General features: G+C 40.6%; 1 protein-coding gene across 2 annotated transcripts in view; it reads left to right on the top strand.

The window, feature by feature from the left end:
• CDH17 (cadherin 17) overlaps nucleotides 1–18,684 on the top strand; it is a 102,099-nt gene that overhangs the window by 61,447 nt on the left and 21,968 nt on the right. For both annotated transcript variants that reach the window (XM_066266056.1, XM_066266054.1), the window contains exons 10-12: nucleotides 3,066–3,281; nucleotides 7,038–7,114; nucleotides 9,383–9,574. In XM_066266056.1, the coding sequence (XP_066122153.1) occupies nucleotides 3,066–3,281; nucleotides 7,038–7,114; nucleotides 9,383–9,574 (485 nt within the window). The remainder of the gene's footprint in view (nucleotides 1–3,065; nucleotides 3,282–7,037; nucleotides 7,115–9,382; nucleotides 9,575–18,684) is intronic.

An 18,684-nucleotide genomic window follows, 5' to 3' on the forward strand; every position in this document is an offset into this window, starting at 1 on the left:
AAGTTGAAAGATTTTAATTAATTATAGGAGAGAACCTTCTAAAAGTGACAGTTGTGTAACAATGTAATGTGTGACAATAGCCAACAAACAGTTTGGAAACTTGGGATGGCCTGTAGTGCTGAATGAAGGCACAAACCCTGGAGGACCTTTCCAGAGGATGCCTCAGGACTCTTTGTATATATCAGCCCTAACATTTGGCGTATTAGTTATTTATTGCTGCATAACAAATTGCTACCAAATTTAGCAGCTTAAAATGATAAATATTTATTATCTCACAGTTTCTATGAGTCAGAAATGGGCTAGGAATTCTTATAAATCAACTCATATTGAGCTATTCTATATATGTAGGCTAAAGAGATATAAAATGATACCCCTGCTTTTTGGGGGGTTTACTGCTTAGCTCAATAAAATATGAAAATACTCCATTATAAGTCTGTATTCTCCTGTTTGGTGTTTTATATTAGCATCAGAATCTTGTGAGGTTCATGTATCCAAGTCTTAGTTAACAATGCCTATATTAATTTTGGAATCCCACTTGCTACTAAGTGTTATGTGAAATTCATACAGAAATTTAGCCTTTCATAAAAGCACCACTTCTCTACAGTATTTCTGAGTGCTCAAAGAGTCGTTTTGATTTGTTACTTGCTCCTGGCCTTTGTCACTCAGAGACATGGCACTCCTTTCACTACTGGCTCATCCACCAAATACTACACTCATACTGATTGGCACCCTCTGCTGGACTTTCCCTGGTCACTTATGTCAACAGTCTCATGATGCCTCTGACAGCTAGGGTTTTCTGTGGAGTGAGAGAAGAACAGTGTCTTCCGTGTTAGGTTCACTTGTTTTGGGGAAAGGTCCAAAGCTGGACTGCTTAGACATCAAAGGATCATAGAATTTAGTAAGATACTTTTTCATTCCTGCACACAGATACTTTTTTTTTTTTTTTTTTTTTTTTTTTTTAACAATAACTGATGTATGCCACAAAGCTGACTTGGCTGTGATGGATTCAGAAATAGCAACTGATACTATCAACTGCTACTATACTAAATATGTATTTTCCTCTGCTCTATTGCTTGTGATACATCTACATGTGTCCAGCTCCATTATAGATGTACATAATGTTTCCTCCCAAATAAAAATCCTTCAGATTTCCATATAAGTCAGTAGATGCCAATTGATAAGAGACAGGGGGTAAAAATTAGCTCCACGAATGGGATATTTTCAAGTTTTAGCTCCACAGTGGCATTGTAGGAAAATACATAATTTCCATTTCATAGAGCAAGATGAGTCAGAACCTATCAGACCTCACCCAGAGCTGGGTGAAGTACTGAGTCATAGCATCTGACATTTGGAACTCTCTGGACTGAAACAGTCACAGAAATAAATATTTACGGCCATAAACTGCAGTGAGGGAGAGAGGACGCATGCCTGTTTTTTGCCCTGTGTTATCTTTGGAGTCGAGTCAGCTTCTGCAATTGTTTCATAAAGTTTCTGAGAAGTGACCCACTGTTGGTTTGACCTTTTTTAGTTATACCATTTGCCTTGGATATTAGTGTCCAAGGGTAGTTGTAACAAAGCACCATAAAGTTGGTAGCTTAAAAAAACAAATGTGTTCTCTCACAGTTCTGAAGACTTGAGTTTGAAATCAAGGCGCCCGCCAGGGGAGAATTCTTCCCTGACTCTTCAGCTCCTGGTGGCTCTTGGCAATCCCAGGTGCTTGTGACAACATGACCCTGGTCTCTGCTTCTTCAACACGGCCTCTACAAAGTGTGTCACTTTGTGTCTTTTCTTCTTCTAAAAACACTGATCACTAGATTCAGGGCCCACTCTAAATCCAGTATAACTTTATCTCAAGATTTTTAATTAACCACATCTGCAAAGATCCTATTTCCAAATAAGATTGCATTGAGGTTTTAAGTGAACCTAAATTTTTGTGGGACACTAGTTGTTATTGGCCAAATTATAATGCCTCCCTCAAATTCATACGGTAAGGTTCTAAGTACCTCAAAAGGTGACTTATTTAGAGATAGGGTTTTTAGGGTTTTTTTTTAAGTGAGGGGAGGGGAGATAGTAAGACAGATTTCCTCATATGCCCTGACCAGGATCCACATGGCAACCCCCATCTGGGGCCAATACTTGAATCAACCAAGCTATCCTCAATGCCCAGGGCTGTTGCTCAAACCAATCAAGCCGCTGGCTGTGAGAGGGGAAAGGAGAGAGAAGGGGGAGAGGGAGGGGAAGTGAAGCAGATGGTCACTTCTCATGTATGCCTGGGAATTGAACTTGGGACTTCTGTACACTGGGCCAACACTCTATCCACTGAGCCAACCATCAAGGACTGAGATAGGGTCTTTAAATAAATAAAGTTGAAATGATGTCATTAGTGTAGGTCTTAATTCAATATGAATTAATATTGGTATTGCTAGGACTTGAGGACATGAGTCCCAGAAGATTTAGGCTAATATAAGATACCAAACTGGAGACTATAGAATAATACTAGTTATATCATTTGCCTTGGATAATAATAAAGGAGTAATTTAGTATTTTATTGAGCTAGACCACAAGCCCCTCAAATGGCAGGGCCATTGTTTTGTACCTCTTTTAACCTACATATATAGAATAGACTCAACACAACATACTGAATCCATCCCTAATATGGTGTTTTTCTAAGAAAAGAAAATCTGGACACAGACATGTACAGAGGAATGACCATGTGAAGACGCGTGGAGATGGCAGCTATGTACAAGCCAAAGAGAAAAGTCTCAAAAGAAACCAACCTTTCTGACATTTTGATTTCAGACCTGTAGCTTCCAGACGTTGTGAGAAAATAATTTCTGTTGTTAAACCTACCCAGAATGCAGTATTTTGTGATGGTGACCCTATCAAGCTAGTAAACTACTCAACTATGGAGAGGGTTAGAAGAACCAAAATAAATCTAAGAACTTTAGTCAGCTATTCAATGTTATTTACAAATCTTTCTAGGAACCTGCTTATCCAGTGGAACCATTTTAAATAGGTCAAATAGAGCCTGTAATGGATGAATTTTCTTCTTTTCTTCTTTACAGGGAGCGACATTGGGACTCTTATTGCCCAGGACATGGATGAAGCAAATACTGTCAACAGTGTTTTACAATACAAAATTGTGGATCAAATCCCTAAGTCTCCCAGAGAAGGACTTTTCCTTGTCCAGACCTACAGTGGGGTGTTCCAGTTAGCTAGGCAGTCCTTGAAGAAGCAAGACGCTCCTCAGTACCACTTGACAGTAGAGGTGTCTGACAAAGGTTAGTATCACATTTGCTGTCCTTTTAGTTGTTTTCCTTTCAGTTGTGATTTGTTAGGCTGTTCTAATGCCTGGGTATATTATAGAAGGATGCTGTTTAAGAGTTTTTGCTTCCTATGTGAAATACACATGCAGCACAGAGGCAGCTGGTCCAAGTTACAGTTCAGGCAACATATTGTGTTGGTCCTCCAAGAAAAAGATGCCAAGAGGGGGTTAAAAATACAATGATTTTATTAGGGGAAATGCCTATGAGAAAAAAATGGGAGCCTTACAGAGAAGGCTGGGAGAACCATCAGACTGTAATACAAGCCTGACTCTGAGTGAAGCAGACAGGGAAAAAAGGCTGGTGGGAGTATCACAGACCACTGAGCAGTCATAAAAAAGTTTGGCAAGGTCATTGGGGAATCCAAAATTGGATGCTGAAGGAGTCCATGATTTTCAAGAATGGACCTACCTTCGCACACCTGCCTTCTTCAGTCACTGGCTCGGGGCAGCCATGGGATACAGGCTTCTATGCAAATGTGATAATGGATTTCAGAGTGCAGCAGTGGGGCCATTGTCATTTAATATCCCTGTTGTTGGAGGTTCGCAAGGCGCATTGTAATGACCACCATAATCATAAACAAAAGAATCAATTGTATTTTCCAATTTTCTTTTTGGACTCAAAAGATTTACTATGCGAAAATGGAGGAAAAATGCATTTAGGAGGAAGTTCTGTCTTCTCCTATTAGCTTCTAGTTTGCCATTTGACAATATCAGGAGATATTCTTTCTTATTCCTTATACAATTACAAAGGCAGTGGTTCTTGATTTTTGTTGAGTCTCAAGACCCTTTCAGAATCTGATGAAAACTATGCACTTAAACAAATGCACTCATTCTCAGACAAATGTGTAGACACAGAAAATACATGTATTCAGAGACAGACTTATTGTAGGGACACACATATTCTTTGGTTAAGAATCTTCCTTTGAGTTAGGACTGAATCTTAGATTAACAAATAGTTCAGTAAGTGTTATGCTAAGAGTTCTAGGAGGCACAGATTATATAGGTATGGAGAATAAAAGGCATCATATATATATATATATATTTTACTTTACACTGATGTTGAATAGAACTGGGTTTGACAGGCCCCCAATACAGAATGTTCAAAACTTAGTAATTTGGCAAATATTGGGGGCCTAACATTTGTTTAGCATTATGTTAAAAGTTATAACAAAGGTGATAATGAATATAATAAGCCATGGTGAATTAACAGTCTCACACTAACAGCCATCCATTCTTTTAGCAAATAGTTATCAAGCATTTGCCTTGTTTGAAACACCTTTAAGGAATTGAGTATACATCTGTGATTAAGATCCATTGCCTGGCCTCAAGAAACACTCATGATAGAGAAGATGGACGAGTGAACAAATAAATTTTATTTAAAATAAACATGTATAAGGTGGCTTGTGAAAGAAATGAGTGACTCAGAGGGAGAGAGAAATGGTAAGGCTTTCTGAGAGAAGTGAAAGAGATCCCCTGTGCAAATGAAAGGGAAACTGAAGCAATTCAATGCTGTAAGTGCATAAAGTGAAAATCAGATTACATATTGTTTATATACATGAATACATCTATAGGAAATACATATAATAAAATATGTTTATGCATAAATATACAGTATATGTGTATGTGTGTTGATGAAATTAAACATTCAAGTGTACACTACAGAAAATTAGAGACTAGCCTGACCAGGCAGTGGCATAGTGGTTAGAGCATCAACCTGGGACGCGGAGGACCCAAATTTGAAACCTTGAGGTCACTGGCTTAAGTGTGGGGGTCACTGGCTTGACTGTGAGTTATAGACATGACCCCAAGGTCACTGGCTTGAGTCCAAGATTGCTGGCTTGAGCAAGGGGTCACTGGCTCAGCTGGAATCCCCCCCACCATCAAGGCACAGAAAAAAAAAGAAAATTAGAGAGTAGGTTGTAATTGACATAATTTTACATAAAATCAGGGATAGCTTATTACCCTGGAGAACCCCTGCTGGCCCTAATGAGGTTTATACAGAACAGGGAGCCAGTGAGTGCAGGTCCTGGGACCCTTCAATCTTGAGCCATTCTTGTTGTCTCTAAATGTTCTGGGGCCTAGCCCCAGTTTTAATGAGTATTTACTTATTTATACTTCAATTATTATTAGATTATATGCTCAGGGCATTGAGCAGGAGCTCTGGAGTAAGAATGACTGAGTATATTCATTAGGATCCCAGCAGGAAATAGAGGGGCCTCCTCTAAAGGAGTAACCAGAAAGAGTTAAAGAAGGGATTATTTGTAAAGGTGTGGACAAGGTGAAGAAAACCAACACATGAAACTCAGAGGACAGGGTTGAGGGAAGAGAGTGTTTCTGGAAGTGGCAGACCCTGTGCCTGTGGCTATGCATAGGCTGCTAGGAATGGGGAACTCCACCAGACCTTTCACCTGCTGCCCTTTCTCCCACTTCCTTCAAGTGTTCCTATTGGCAGAACCCAACTGCTACCCAAAGGGCCAGAGTGTCCACTGATGCAGTTCATAAGGTGGGCCTCCCAGACACAGAGCAGGTAGGAGAGTGGGGAGCAGATGTAGAGGACAAAGGAAGCACATGGATTTAAATTGTGGCTCAATCACTAGTTGGTTGTGTGACCTTAGTCAGGTTACCTAATTTCCCTATACCTTGGCTTCCTCATTTGTGAACTAAATGAGAATTATAACAGAACTTATGTCATGAAGTTAGTATGAAGATAGAATGACTAATTGAGGCAAAGCACTTAATGGAATGCCTGGTACCTACAGTGTGCTAATAATTATTATTATGTCAAGAACCTCAGTTCTTTTGTTATCTAAATCTCATGCAAAACTGACTGAGGCACAGAGACTTCGAGTGATATCATCAAGCTCTCACACACCTGATGAGTGGCAGAGCAAGAATTTAAACAGTGGGATTCCAGAGGCCAGATTCTTGATCTTTGTATAATATAGCACGTCATAGTTATTAAGAGAATGGTGATCCCAATAAAGAACATATCATGCTGTTTCTTATTCTCTGTATTTCCCTGGGCACCCCAGTTCCCACCCAACCTCCATGCTCATCTTGGACCCAGGTTGACCCTGCTGTCTCTGAGTCGGTCTTTGAATTGTCAAACCCATCCGCAAAGCCTGTCATTTCTCCCGGGTTCCACGAGCCACCTCTGTCTGCACTTCTCTTGCCTCTAGCAAACTGGGAAGTCAGGCCAGGGGACTAATTGTACCACTTCCTCCCTTACTTGGAGTAAAGGGAACAGGTACCCTGACCCTTCCCACCACGGGGAGAGAGGAGATGTAGGATGGTAAGTGCTGGGTATTCAGAGAAGGAAGGAGCTGGCTGGGATGCTCAGGGAATGTTTCCTGGGAGCATAGTTTTGCACTGGGTTTTGAATGATACATAACTTTCACTAGTTAGAAAACGAGTTGCTTCACAGAAAAGGAACAGTCTTGCTCAAGAACAAGCCTTACTGTGGAGAAGGCAGGTGAAGGCAAATGGGAAGCCCAGGGAAACATCTTTCGGGACATTCTTCAACCTCCTGTCGTGACCTGCTTGTGGGTTCAGGTGGGGAGAAGTGAATACCATTTCCACATAAATTGCATTTCAACAGCAAAATTGTGACTATGGATGTCACTTCACTTGCCAATGTTTTTTTTTGTGGGTTTCTGATATTAATGCATAATTTTTCAGTGAAAAAATTTTGTGATATGACTTTGATTTTCAGATTTCAAGACCCTCTGTAATGTGCAGATCAACGTTATTGATATCAATGATCAGATCCCCATCTTTGAAAAATCAGATGTGAGTAGTTGCCACCTTCTGTGTTTTCTCTACTTTGTTCATATTACTTGATCCCTACTTCTGGAATAAAGACACAGACAGTAGTTAGGGAAAATGCCAGACTTCACAGGTAATCTTAGTCAATACATGGTAACAAACCCAGACATCTTCTTCAGTGAAATTTTTGAGGGAACAATAACATTCACTGTTATAGTATCTGGAACAATCTGTTTATAAATTTCTGCCAATGGCTCATTTATTCCAAGGGCTGCTTTAAAGCTGCAACCACAATCTTTGCCAAATTGAAAGGAGTTGAATGGCTACTTGCAGTTTGTCATTATACATTTGGTGTGTAGGACAGTACATGAATTAATGCTAGATTTCAAATAAATATCTTTAGTAAAAAGTTTAATATTTGGAATATTGGCAATTTAAACTCATTTTACAACATTTGAGTAATAGCAAAGGAAAAGAAAAAAACTAATCTCTGGTGTAAGCCAAAGAAAAATGTGCTCAAGACGTTTGCAAGAATTAGAAACATTGGGAAGAAAAAACAGGAGAGAAAGATCAGTTGAGTGCATCAAGAGAAATGTTTACCTTATTGTTGGTGTGGGATTTAAACTTAGGGCTAGTTCTATCACTGTTCCCCTTAGAATGGATGTCTTCGTTTATTTATTCTGGAGCAGAGAGAAGCCCATTTAACTAGGTTGTTTGAAGTTAGTTATGAGTCAGCCCAGAGCCCTGTGATGATGCTTATAAATCAAAATAGAAAGAAGACCGTGACAAAGAAGGGCAGTTGACTTATGAGAGTGTTCGGGGTTGTAAGAGGTGTGATTGAACATAACTTGTGTAACAGGCACTGATATAAAGCAAACTTGAGATAGAACCACTTGCTTCTCAGCTTCCATGCTCCTCCCTTCGTTGTGTTGTGAGTTCCTTGTATTACATCTAGACAGTGATTTTAAATTGAAGGTGAGAATCCAGCATTGAGATTTTAGAGGTTGGAAATGCAAACTAGGCTCTAGAGAATGAGTCTGGTGCTTTCACTGCTGTGGTCTTCTCCTGGGCCCTGCTCTTTCCATCTTTAAGGTGATGACAGCCAGAAGAGATGACCGGATTCTCAGCGGAGGAGCAGGAGATGGTCTGGGCTAGTGTTTAAGAACACTGACTTTAGAATTAGACAAACATGGGTATGAATTCTTTTTTTTTTGTTTTGGATTTTTCCGTAGTTTAAAGCGGGGAGGCAGTCAGACTCCTGCACGCGCCTGACCGGGACCCACCTGGCATGCCCACTAGGAGGTGATGCTCGGCTCATCTGGGGCGTTGATCCATTGCTGCCAGACCCACTCTAGTGCCTGAGGTGGAGGCCACAGAGCTGTCCTCAATGCCCGGGCCAACTTTGCTCCAATGGAGCTTTGGCTGCAGGAGGGGAAGAGAGAGACAGAGAGGAAGGAGAGGGGGAAGGGTGGAGAAGCAGATGGGTGCTTCTCCTGTGTGCCCTGACCGGGAATCAAACCCGGGACTTCCACACATTGGGCCGATGCTCTACTACTGAGCCAACCAGCCAGGGCGTGGGTATGAATCTTAATTCTTTGTGGTCTTGAGTGAGTTTTACCTTCTAATTCCTTGCTCCTCTGTCAAATGGAAATGATGATAGAGCTACTCAGTAGGGCTGTTGCTTATCTTGATTGAATACAGACTTACTATGTGCCAGGCATCAGGGGCTTGACATACATTATCTTTCAATCCTCGCAGCAAACACAAAGTAGTTATGTTATTATTATCTCCATTAGACAGATGATGAAATTGAGACTTAATATGTTAGGTAACTTGCTTCAAGTCATTCTGCTAAGAAGTGGCAAGCCTAGGCTATATACCGAGGCTGTTTGACTCTTTGACTCCAAAGTTCAGGCACTTAACTACTATTCCTTGGTTGATTATGGACTAATTAATGTATGTAAAGTCCCTGCCACATTATAAATACTCAATATATAGTGTTTATATCATCAGTGATATAATAATTACAGTTATTAAATGTATTGGATGTGAGAGTAATGAATCTGTTTAAGAGTCCTACCAGTAGCTTTCTGAGATGTTGTTTCTTGGTATGATGGATATCAGTCTATGAGTATTACTGATGTCAAAACCAACTGCAACATATTTATCAATAGAAAAACATACTTGATGAATGCTGATGCAAATTATGACTTGTGTCTATTCTGAAGCTAAAGTGACAAGTTACCCCTTTGGCAATTATTCTTGATGACAATCTCATTTTTTTCTTTTTAGTATGGAAACCTAACTCTTCCTGAAGACACAGTCATTGGGTCCACCATCTTAACCATCCAGGCCACAGATGATGATGAGCCACTTACTGGGAGTTCTAAAATCCTGTATCGAATTACACAGGGAGACGATGAGGGGCGACTGGAGATTTTCACAGATCCCCAAACCAACGCTGGATATGTCATAATTAAAAAGGTAAGTGGCCCTTTAATGGAATTTGTCTTTTTCACTGATTAATTTACTTATGACCACGCAAGGACCTATAGGCAGAAGCCATGTATTTGCAGTGACCTCTCAGGCATGGCAATGAATCCTGGCCTACTCTCAGTCATTCCTATCCTCCTGTAAGACAAAATGCCAGGAATCTAGTTCTGAGTCTGTCATTAACTGACCAAGTAAGCTTTGTGGGGGGAGGTAGGATTGCCATATAAAATACATAAAATGCATGATAAACAATTTTTAGTATATGTATGTCCTGTGTATATTTGGGGCATACTTATATTAAAAACTATTTGTTGTTTATCTGAAATTCAAATTTAATGAGGTCTATATTTTTATTTGCTAAATTTGGGTGGGGTGTGTGTGCTTAGGGCTTTACTTCTCCCTTTGCAAATGTGGGGTGTTAGAATAGATTAACTCTGTGAGTCATTTAGACTGTAGACCTTTTATTCTAAAATGCCAGCCATAGATTCCTCTTTAGAAATGACTGGAAATTGGTAGATACCCTTTCAAGTTTTAATAAATAAGTTTATCTTTTTATTGCTTCTCTGCCTGCCCCTTGCTTTGATCTTTTATCATATTGCCAAGCTCACTGGCTCTTACTTTGTCTCTTTCTCTGTAAGGACTAGACAGACTGAAGCCAAAGTCTGGCTTACCATAGTACTTCCTTCTTTGTAGAGGATCTTTCCATTGCTCCCTTAATCTACTCATATCCCCACTGTGTACACCTAAATCTTAACCCTTTTCTGTGTGGCTGCCTTATCTATACATTTGATCATAGAAATGGTTTACCAAAAAAAAAAAAAAAAAGAAATGGTTTACCAAATGGCTTGATAGGAAGCAGAACTCAATGTCATTCAATATATTTAGAATTAAAAAGGGTCAGTTATAGCAAAAGAGATTCTGCATGTCTGCAAGCATAGTTGAATGCTGAAGCTTTGCAGTGTATTGTACTGGAGGCTGAAAAGGAAAAGAAAAGCTCTGGAGAAAAGTGTGAATCAGAATAAGGTAAAATGAAGTAAAGGCTTTCTTTAAGACAAAAGAAAATAATTTCACAGGAAATGGATAGATGCACCAGAAGAAGAGGGCTAGTCCTGAAGCAAGCCCTGGGCCAGTGTCAGAATTCTGATCCCATTATCACCTCTGACAGAGTGTCTCACTGGGTTTCAGCAGCGAGATGTGTGTGTGTGGACCAACTCAAACCATTAGCATTCTGTGTCAGTCTGACATTTGGAAAAGATGGCACTTCCCCTTTGGCTCAGCTTATATACATGAAGAAAAAGAACCATAGATGAAAGAATAAAGGAAAGGGCATTTTTCCCTTGAGAGTTGGCTCAGTGGATAGAAGGTTGGCCCGGCTTGTGGAATCCCAGGTTTGATCACCAGTCAAGGCACACATGAGAAGTGACCATCTGCTTTGCTCCCCTTTTCTCCCCCTTCCCCTTTCACAGCCAGTGCTTGATTGGTTCTAGCATTGGTCCCAGGCACTGAGGATAGCTCATTTGGTCCAAGCATCAGCCTTAGGCACTGAGGATGGCTCAGCTGATTTTTTTTTTTTTTTTTGTATTTTTCTGAAGCTGGAAATGGGGAGAGACAGTCAGACAGACTCCCGCATGCGCCCGATCGGGATCCACCTGGCCGGGAATTGAACCCGGGACTTCTGCACGCCAGGCTGATGCTCTACCACTGAGCCAACCGGCCAGGGCTCAGCTGATTTGAGCATCAGCCCCAGACAGGGGTTGTGGATGGATCCTGGTCAGGGCACATGTGGGAATTGTCTTACTATCTCCCTTCCTCTCACTTAAAAAAAAAAAAAAAAAGAAAAGAAAGAAAAAGAAAAAATAAAGAAAGGAAACGGTATTTTTCAGTTTGCCTTTGGTGCTCCTAACAGCATATGTTCCATCCTCCCTCAGGACCAGAGCTCTCTAGGGATCTATAAGAAGATAGAGTCCTGTCCATCTCAGTAAGAATGATTCCCATGTCAACATTTTTTCATGGTGGCTTGTTGGGAACCAGCTTAATTTTAGTAGTTGTGGCTAATGGGCACCTCCAGGGAGATGTTGGTAACCCCAGTGTGGTTAGGTGAGAGCTGCAAGTATCCTCCCATATAACTTTGAGGACATATGTTACAATAGAGCAGGCCTCTGACCAAAATGTTTGTTACATTATTATTTTGTTTTTGGTGGTATTCCAAAGTGTCCAGCACATACAGTAAAGGTTTAATAAATATTAATTGACTAAGTAATTGAATTCCCTCCCATATATAAGTGTTAACAAGCAGGCACAAAAAACGATCATCCAATTTGTGTTTAGGGCTTGTGAAGTCCTGCTCTCTGTCCCTCAGGCACTGTGATAATAGCATTCTACTGAGAAGATTGGTCTGACTGTCCATAGAAAGGTGACCCTAGACAGAACGGGAGTCCTGGAACTCTGGAAATTATAAGCAGCTAGCCTACCCAGATTCTTACACTCATGTTCATGTGATGACAGAGATATTTTCAACCAAACTGCATGTCTTGAATACCATTAATGTCCCAAAAGTTCTTTGTATGATAATTTTGCTGATTAACAAACTTCCTAGTGCTGCTTGGGAGAGTGCTAACTTAAGACCTAGAGTCAGTGGTGGGATTCAAATAATTTAACAACCGATTCTCTGCCCTAATAATCATTTTTTTTATTTATTTATTTATTTATTTATTTATTTATTTATTTATTTAGTGAGAGAAGAAGAGGCAGAGACAAACTCCATATATGCCCTGATTGGGATCCACCTGGTAAACCCACTAGGGGGAAGATGCTCTGCTCATCTGGGGCCCTTGCTCTGTTACAACTGGAGCCATTTTTTAGCACCTGAGGCAGAGGCCATGGAGCCATCCTCAGTGCCTGAGGCCAACTCGCTCTAACCAAGCCTTGGTTGCAGGAGGGAGGAAGAGAGAGAGAGAGAGAGAAAGAGGAAGATAGAGAGAAGTGAGAAGGGGAGGGATGGAGAAACAGATGAGTGCTTCTCCTGTGTGCCCTGACTGGGAATTGAACCTGGGAAATCCACACGCTGGGCTGATGCTCTACCACTGAGCCAACTAGCCAGGGCCCTAATGACCATTTTAAATATAAAAAACAATATACCTAAAGGTAGTTTATTATTTTATGCATTTAATATTTAAGTACAATAAAAGAGGTATGCAAAACTAGGTTATAAGACTTTTAAAATATTAATGAAAAAATATTAAGTAATACCTGACAAAAAAAACAATAAAACTGTTATTTAAGATATTTTCATATTACTTCTTGATTGGCATTCTCACTTGCAATTTTCTTCACCTATGGACAGAATAAACATTACTACAGGCACTTAGAATACACTGTTGCACAGATGAATGTTTAAAAAGAGTAAAGAATGTAAATTTGTGATTTCCACATTGGGCAGCTGCCCAGGTGCCCACCTTAGCGAGAACCTTGATTACAAGTGCCATTTTACCGACCAGTTCACTGAACTCAACAAAAAATTAGGTATTGGTTCTATCGAACTGGTGCAAACCAGCTAAATTCTACCACTACCTGTAGTAGCTGCTTCTGGTGTGAATCTCTGATTAGGATTTTTCAAATGCTAAGCAACAACCACCCTTGAGGTATGAATTAGAATACACCAACTGCCCCTAGGTTATATGTATTTGCTATTTTTTTGGTGTTTTAAATAAATTTGAATGTATAATGTGATTTCTTGTATATGACTTAGGCTTACTTCTAATTCCCTATCCATTTAGCTATAAGGGGACTACTATTGATTCTGAACCAACATGTTAATCATTTTTAGTGAGAGAGAGAGAGAGGGAGAGAGAGAGAGAGAGAGAGAGAGAGAGACAGATAGACAGATAGGGATCAGGCAGACAGTAAGGGAGAGAGATGAGAAGTATCAATTCTTTGTTGCGGCACCTTAGTTCATACATTTTAAAATGTTTAAACTACAGGCCTGACCTGTGGTGGCGCAGTGGGATAAAGCGTCGACCTGGAACACTGAGGTCGCCGGTTCGAAACGTTGGGCTTGCCCGGTCAAGGCACATATGGGAGTCAAAGCTTCCTGCTCCTCCCCCTTCTCTCTCTCTCTCACTCCTCTCTCTCTAAAAAACCAATAAATAAAATATTAAAAAACAAACAAACAAAAAAACACAAAAAAAAACTAGACTTTAAAAAAAATGTTTAAACTACGTTTTTAAAAATTGTGGTAAAAAAACATAACATGAAACTACCCTCTTACATTTTATAGTGTACAGTACACCATTGTTAATTATATGCACATTGTTGTATATCAGATTTCTAGAACTCTTTTATCTTACACAAATAAAACTTGATGAATTTTGAACAAGTAACTGTCTATTTCTCCCTCTTTCCAGCTCCTGCAATCACCACTCTACATTGTTTTTCTATACGTTTGACTATTCCAGGTGCCTCATATAAGTGCAATTATAAAATATTTTTCCTTCTCTAACTGGCTTATTTCACTAAACATAATGTCCACAGGTTTTTCTATGTTGTAGTATATGACAGAATTTCCTTTTTTCTTTTTTAAAGGCTACATAATTTTCCACTGTATGTATATACCACATTTTATTTACCCATTCATCTATCACTGAACATTTTAGTTGCGTTTACCTCTTGGTTATTGTGAATAATGCTGTAATAAACATGAGAGTGCAGATATTCTGTTTTCAGTTCTTTGGGATACAAGTGGAACTGCTATAGTACTACAGTAGTTCTAGTTTTAATTTTTGAGGAAACATCATGCTGTTTTCCATCGTAGATGCACCATTTTACATTCCTACCAAAGTGAGTAAGGGTTCTAATTTCTCCACACTCTCACCAACACTTTTTATTTTCTTTCTTTTTTAAAAAAATTATGGCCCTGGCTGGTGGCTCAGTGGATAGCATGTTGGCCCTGTGTATGGACATCCCAGATTTGATTCCCGGCCAGGGCACACAGGAAAAGTGATCATCAGCTTCTCTACCCCTTCCTCTTTTCCTCTCTTCCTGTTCCCTTCCCACAGCCAGCTTGATTGGTTCAAGTCTGGTCCTGGGCACTGAGGATAGCTCAGTTGGTCCCTGTGTACCAGCCTCAGGCACTAAAAATAACCCGGTACTTGGGCATCGGTCCCAGACAAAGTTGCTGGGTGGATCCTGGCCAGGGCACCTGTGGGAGTCTGCCTCACTATCTCCCCTCTTTCACCTAAAATATATATATAACAGCTATCCTAACAGTTGTGATTTTGATTTGTATTTCCCTGATGATTAGTACTGTTGAGTATCTTTTAATATACCTGTTAGCTAGTTGTATGTCTTCACTGAAGAAATGTCGATTGAAGTCCTTTGCCTATTTTTAAATCAGGTTATTTGATTTTTTGAGAGTAATTGTAGAAGTTTCTTATATATTTTACATGTTAACCCCTTGTCCCACATCTGATTTGCAGATATTTTCCCCATTCTGTAGGTTTCCCTTTCAAGCTGCTGATTCCTTCCTTTGTTGTGCAGAAGCTTTTTAGTTTGATATAGTCCTGCTGTTGTGTTTTTGCTTTTGTTGCCTTTGCTTTTGGTATCACATTCAGAAACTAAGTCTCTTAATCACAATTCTATCAGCAACTGTTCACCTAAATTACAAATGTGCTAATTGTAGGTAAAATTCACTGAGAACCCATACCCCCAGCTGTAGCTTGTTTTACTTTACGAAGCACTTCTGCAAATGCTCTCCTATTCTTTTCACACTGATTATGACAAAAGCAGAAGAAACAAGTCCCAGGTACTGATGGGGTGCAGGCCCACGGCAAGATACAGTCAGGTCCCCCCCCCCCCCCCCCCCGTGATGGCAGAGCTGGGATCTTGACCCCGGGCTTCTGGTTTTCCTAGGAAATGATTTCTGTTGAGGCCTCGTGTTGTCCTTACTAGCTCTGTGACCTTGACCAAATGATGCAATCTCTCAAGACTCAGTTTTCTGATCGGTAAAAATGGTTAAAATGGTAGCACCTTCTTCATAAGGTTGTTGGAAGATTAAATCTGAAAATAGAAAACACATATATTGCTCTTAACACAGCACCCAGCAGATAGTAAACCGAAATATTCAGGGTTATTTTAATTCTGATCATTTAGAACTAGGGCTGAAGCCAGGGTTCTACCTGTGGAAAGATGTGCTTTTCCCTCTTGCTAAGGGAGCCAAATCTGTTTAATCCAAGATAATTCAAATAGTACCCATTGGGGACTGCTGACTCAGCCTCTCCCAAGAAGGGCCTGGAAATCAGTAATTTTAAAAGACTCTTGCAAAGGGGAAAAGAAAACACCTTTGTTTTTCTCTTTTACTTTCGTACTACTCCCACAATGCATTTTTCTTTTGAAACCTGAGGTGTGGGTTTTCCACACACCAAGCAATTCTCTGACACCAGCCTGATGCACTGCAATTCAGCTCAATTCTGAAACTATCTATTTGGAAACAGCACAGAACCCACAGGTTAAGGGCTCAGTTCCACAAGACTGCCCCTAATTCAGAAGCCAATTGCAAACCCAGGTTGTCATCAATACTTCTGACTGACTGGTTATATATGAGAGGTTCCTATGAATCCGTCCTCAGGTTCTATCATTTGCTAGAACAGCTCATAGAACTCAGAGAAACACTAACATTCACTAGTTTATTATATGTTAAAGCATATGATAAAGGGTACAGGTGAACAGCCAGATAGATACAGAGGACAAGGTCTGGAATGGTCCTGAGTGTAGGAGCTTCTGTCCTTAGGAGCCAGGATGTACCATTCTCCTAACACATGGGCGTGTTCATCAACCTAGAAGCTCTCCAGACATCATACTTGTGGGATTTTTATAGAAGTTTCATCATGTAGACAGAATTGATTATTAACTCGACCTCTAGCTTCTCTTCCCTTTCCTGGAAGGGGGGGTGGGGTGGGACTGAAAGTTCCAAGCTTCTAATCTGGGCTTGGTTTTTCTGGTGACTAGACCCCATCCAGGAACTCACCAAGAGTTGCCTCATTAGACCAAAGACATTCCTATTACTCAGAAAACTCCAAGGAATTTAGAAGCTTAGTCTCAAGAACTGAGGTCAAAGGCCAAACATTAGAACAGAAGATGCTCTTAGTGCTGTTATCACTTAGAAAATTTCAAGGATTTTAGGAGCTTCTGTGCCAGGAACTGGGGACAGAGACCAGTATATGTATTTTTTATTATGTCACATGCTTGAAGTGATGCTTAGGATTAAACAAATTTTGGAAATGCTGTTCTACTCAATATTAATTACTACCCAAATCTCTGGCCTGTTGTGTGGTTGTGGTAGATCATGATACTTTTGAGGCCAAGTATGTGTCCGAAGCAAGAAAGCCATTTTTTTGAAGGCTGCCAGTTTATCAACTCTCCTGGGACACCCTTGCTTGAAATTCAGATTTTTGTTTCAGTTTTAATTTTTTAAAATGCAAAGATTAGCCTGACCAGGTGGTGGTGCAGTAGATAGAGCATTGACCTGGGACACTGAGGTCCTGTGTTCGAAACCCCGATGTCACCAGCTTGAGCACAGGGTTGCCAGCTTGAGCATGGGACCATTGACATAATCCTATGGTTGATGGCTTGAGCCCAAGGTCACTGGCTTGAAACCCAAGGTCGCTGGCTTGAGCCCAGGGTCTCTGGCTTGAGCAAGGGATCACTGGTTTAGCTGGAGCCCCCTGGTCAAGGCACATATGAGAAGCAACCAATGAACAGCTAAAGTGCTGCGACTGTATATTAATTCTTCTCATCTCTCTCCTTTCCTGTTTGTCTGTCTCTCAGAAAAAATGCAAATTTTGTCACGTCTTCATTAAGCTAGTTGTTTTGAATTCTCAGTACATGACTTTTTTTTTTAATCAACCCCAGTGTCATTTGGAAAACTAATGTACACACACTCTCTCTCATCACCAATCATTAGTAATAATGTTAAATATCTCCCATTGTAACTCCTCTTCCTCAGCACTTGTATCTCGGCCTTCAGGTTGAATCTAAATCACTCAGTTTGACTTTTCAAGCAATTATATGCAGAAGAGGAACTGCTGTGTGAGCATATTTTTTCAGCTTATTTAATGACTGTGTCTCCCAGACAAGATCTCAGACCATCCCAACAGCCATGATGGATCCCTTGACTTGGCTTTGTGGGTGCATCCCTGTATTATGAAAGATGATATACATGGTTTGACAATACTTGTCCTTGATTCAGTTCTGCTGATTATCATTAGCTGACTTGGCAGCTTTCATTTCTAATTTTTTCCCTGGAAGATTTGGCTCTGTTTTTCCTGGTGTGAAAGTTAAGCAAACTGATCAATGGCAAACTGCTCCTTTTTTTCCATTCAATAAGTGTTTAAGAGGCACTGACACCTTTTCTGAGTGGTCTCCCTGTCTGCATCTGGATCATCTGAAATCCACCCCTCACATGGCTGCTCCCAGAGTTGTCGTTCTAAAACACTAATCTGACTCTGTCAGTCTGGTGCTCAACACCTCTCTCTGCTCCTCAAAGACAAAATGTTCAAAGCCCCGAGGTTTAGCTTGATGTACATGGTCTTTTCCATCACCTCTTTCTACTCGGCCTCACATGTTCTGTTCTGGTAACACATGTTACTTCTCATTTGTAGACATACCATCACATTTCTTTATCCTTCACTTCTGGGGCCCACAGTGCTGGGATGAAAACCCAGGGAGGAGATTAGAATCTGTTTGGTGGTGAGGATAGGATGCAGCTCTTCTGCCTGAGCACACAGATGGCTATGCTGCCTGTCTGAGTCTGGGAGTGGCTGGACCATGTGGGAACAGAGTCCTCTGTCATCATTTTGGGCTTACTGTGGGGACTGCTGCTTTTCTGTTCTATCTGCCAAGATTTCTTCATTTGATGCCTCTGCCTTCCTCCCCTGAGATGAAAAGTAGGCCTTTGAGAGTCTGCCTTTATCCCCTGAGATAAGGAGTGGGTCTCTGGGAGTCAGAAGCTCCAGCTTGCCCCCAACTCCCACCCTCAGGAGAGAAGCCCTATTAGAACATGTAGTAGTGATCAAGAGGTCTTCATGGGGCCATACCTTTTAGACAGC

The sequence above is a fragment of the Saccopteryx bilineata genome, chromosome 3 (assembly GCF_036850765.1).
Source record: "Saccopteryx bilineata isolate mSacBil1 chromosome 3, mSacBil1_pri_phased_curated, whole genome shotgun sequence".
Classification (NCBI taxonomy): domain Eukaryota; kingdom Metazoa; phylum Chordata; class Mammalia; order Chiroptera; family Emballonuridae; genus Saccopteryx; species Saccopteryx bilineata.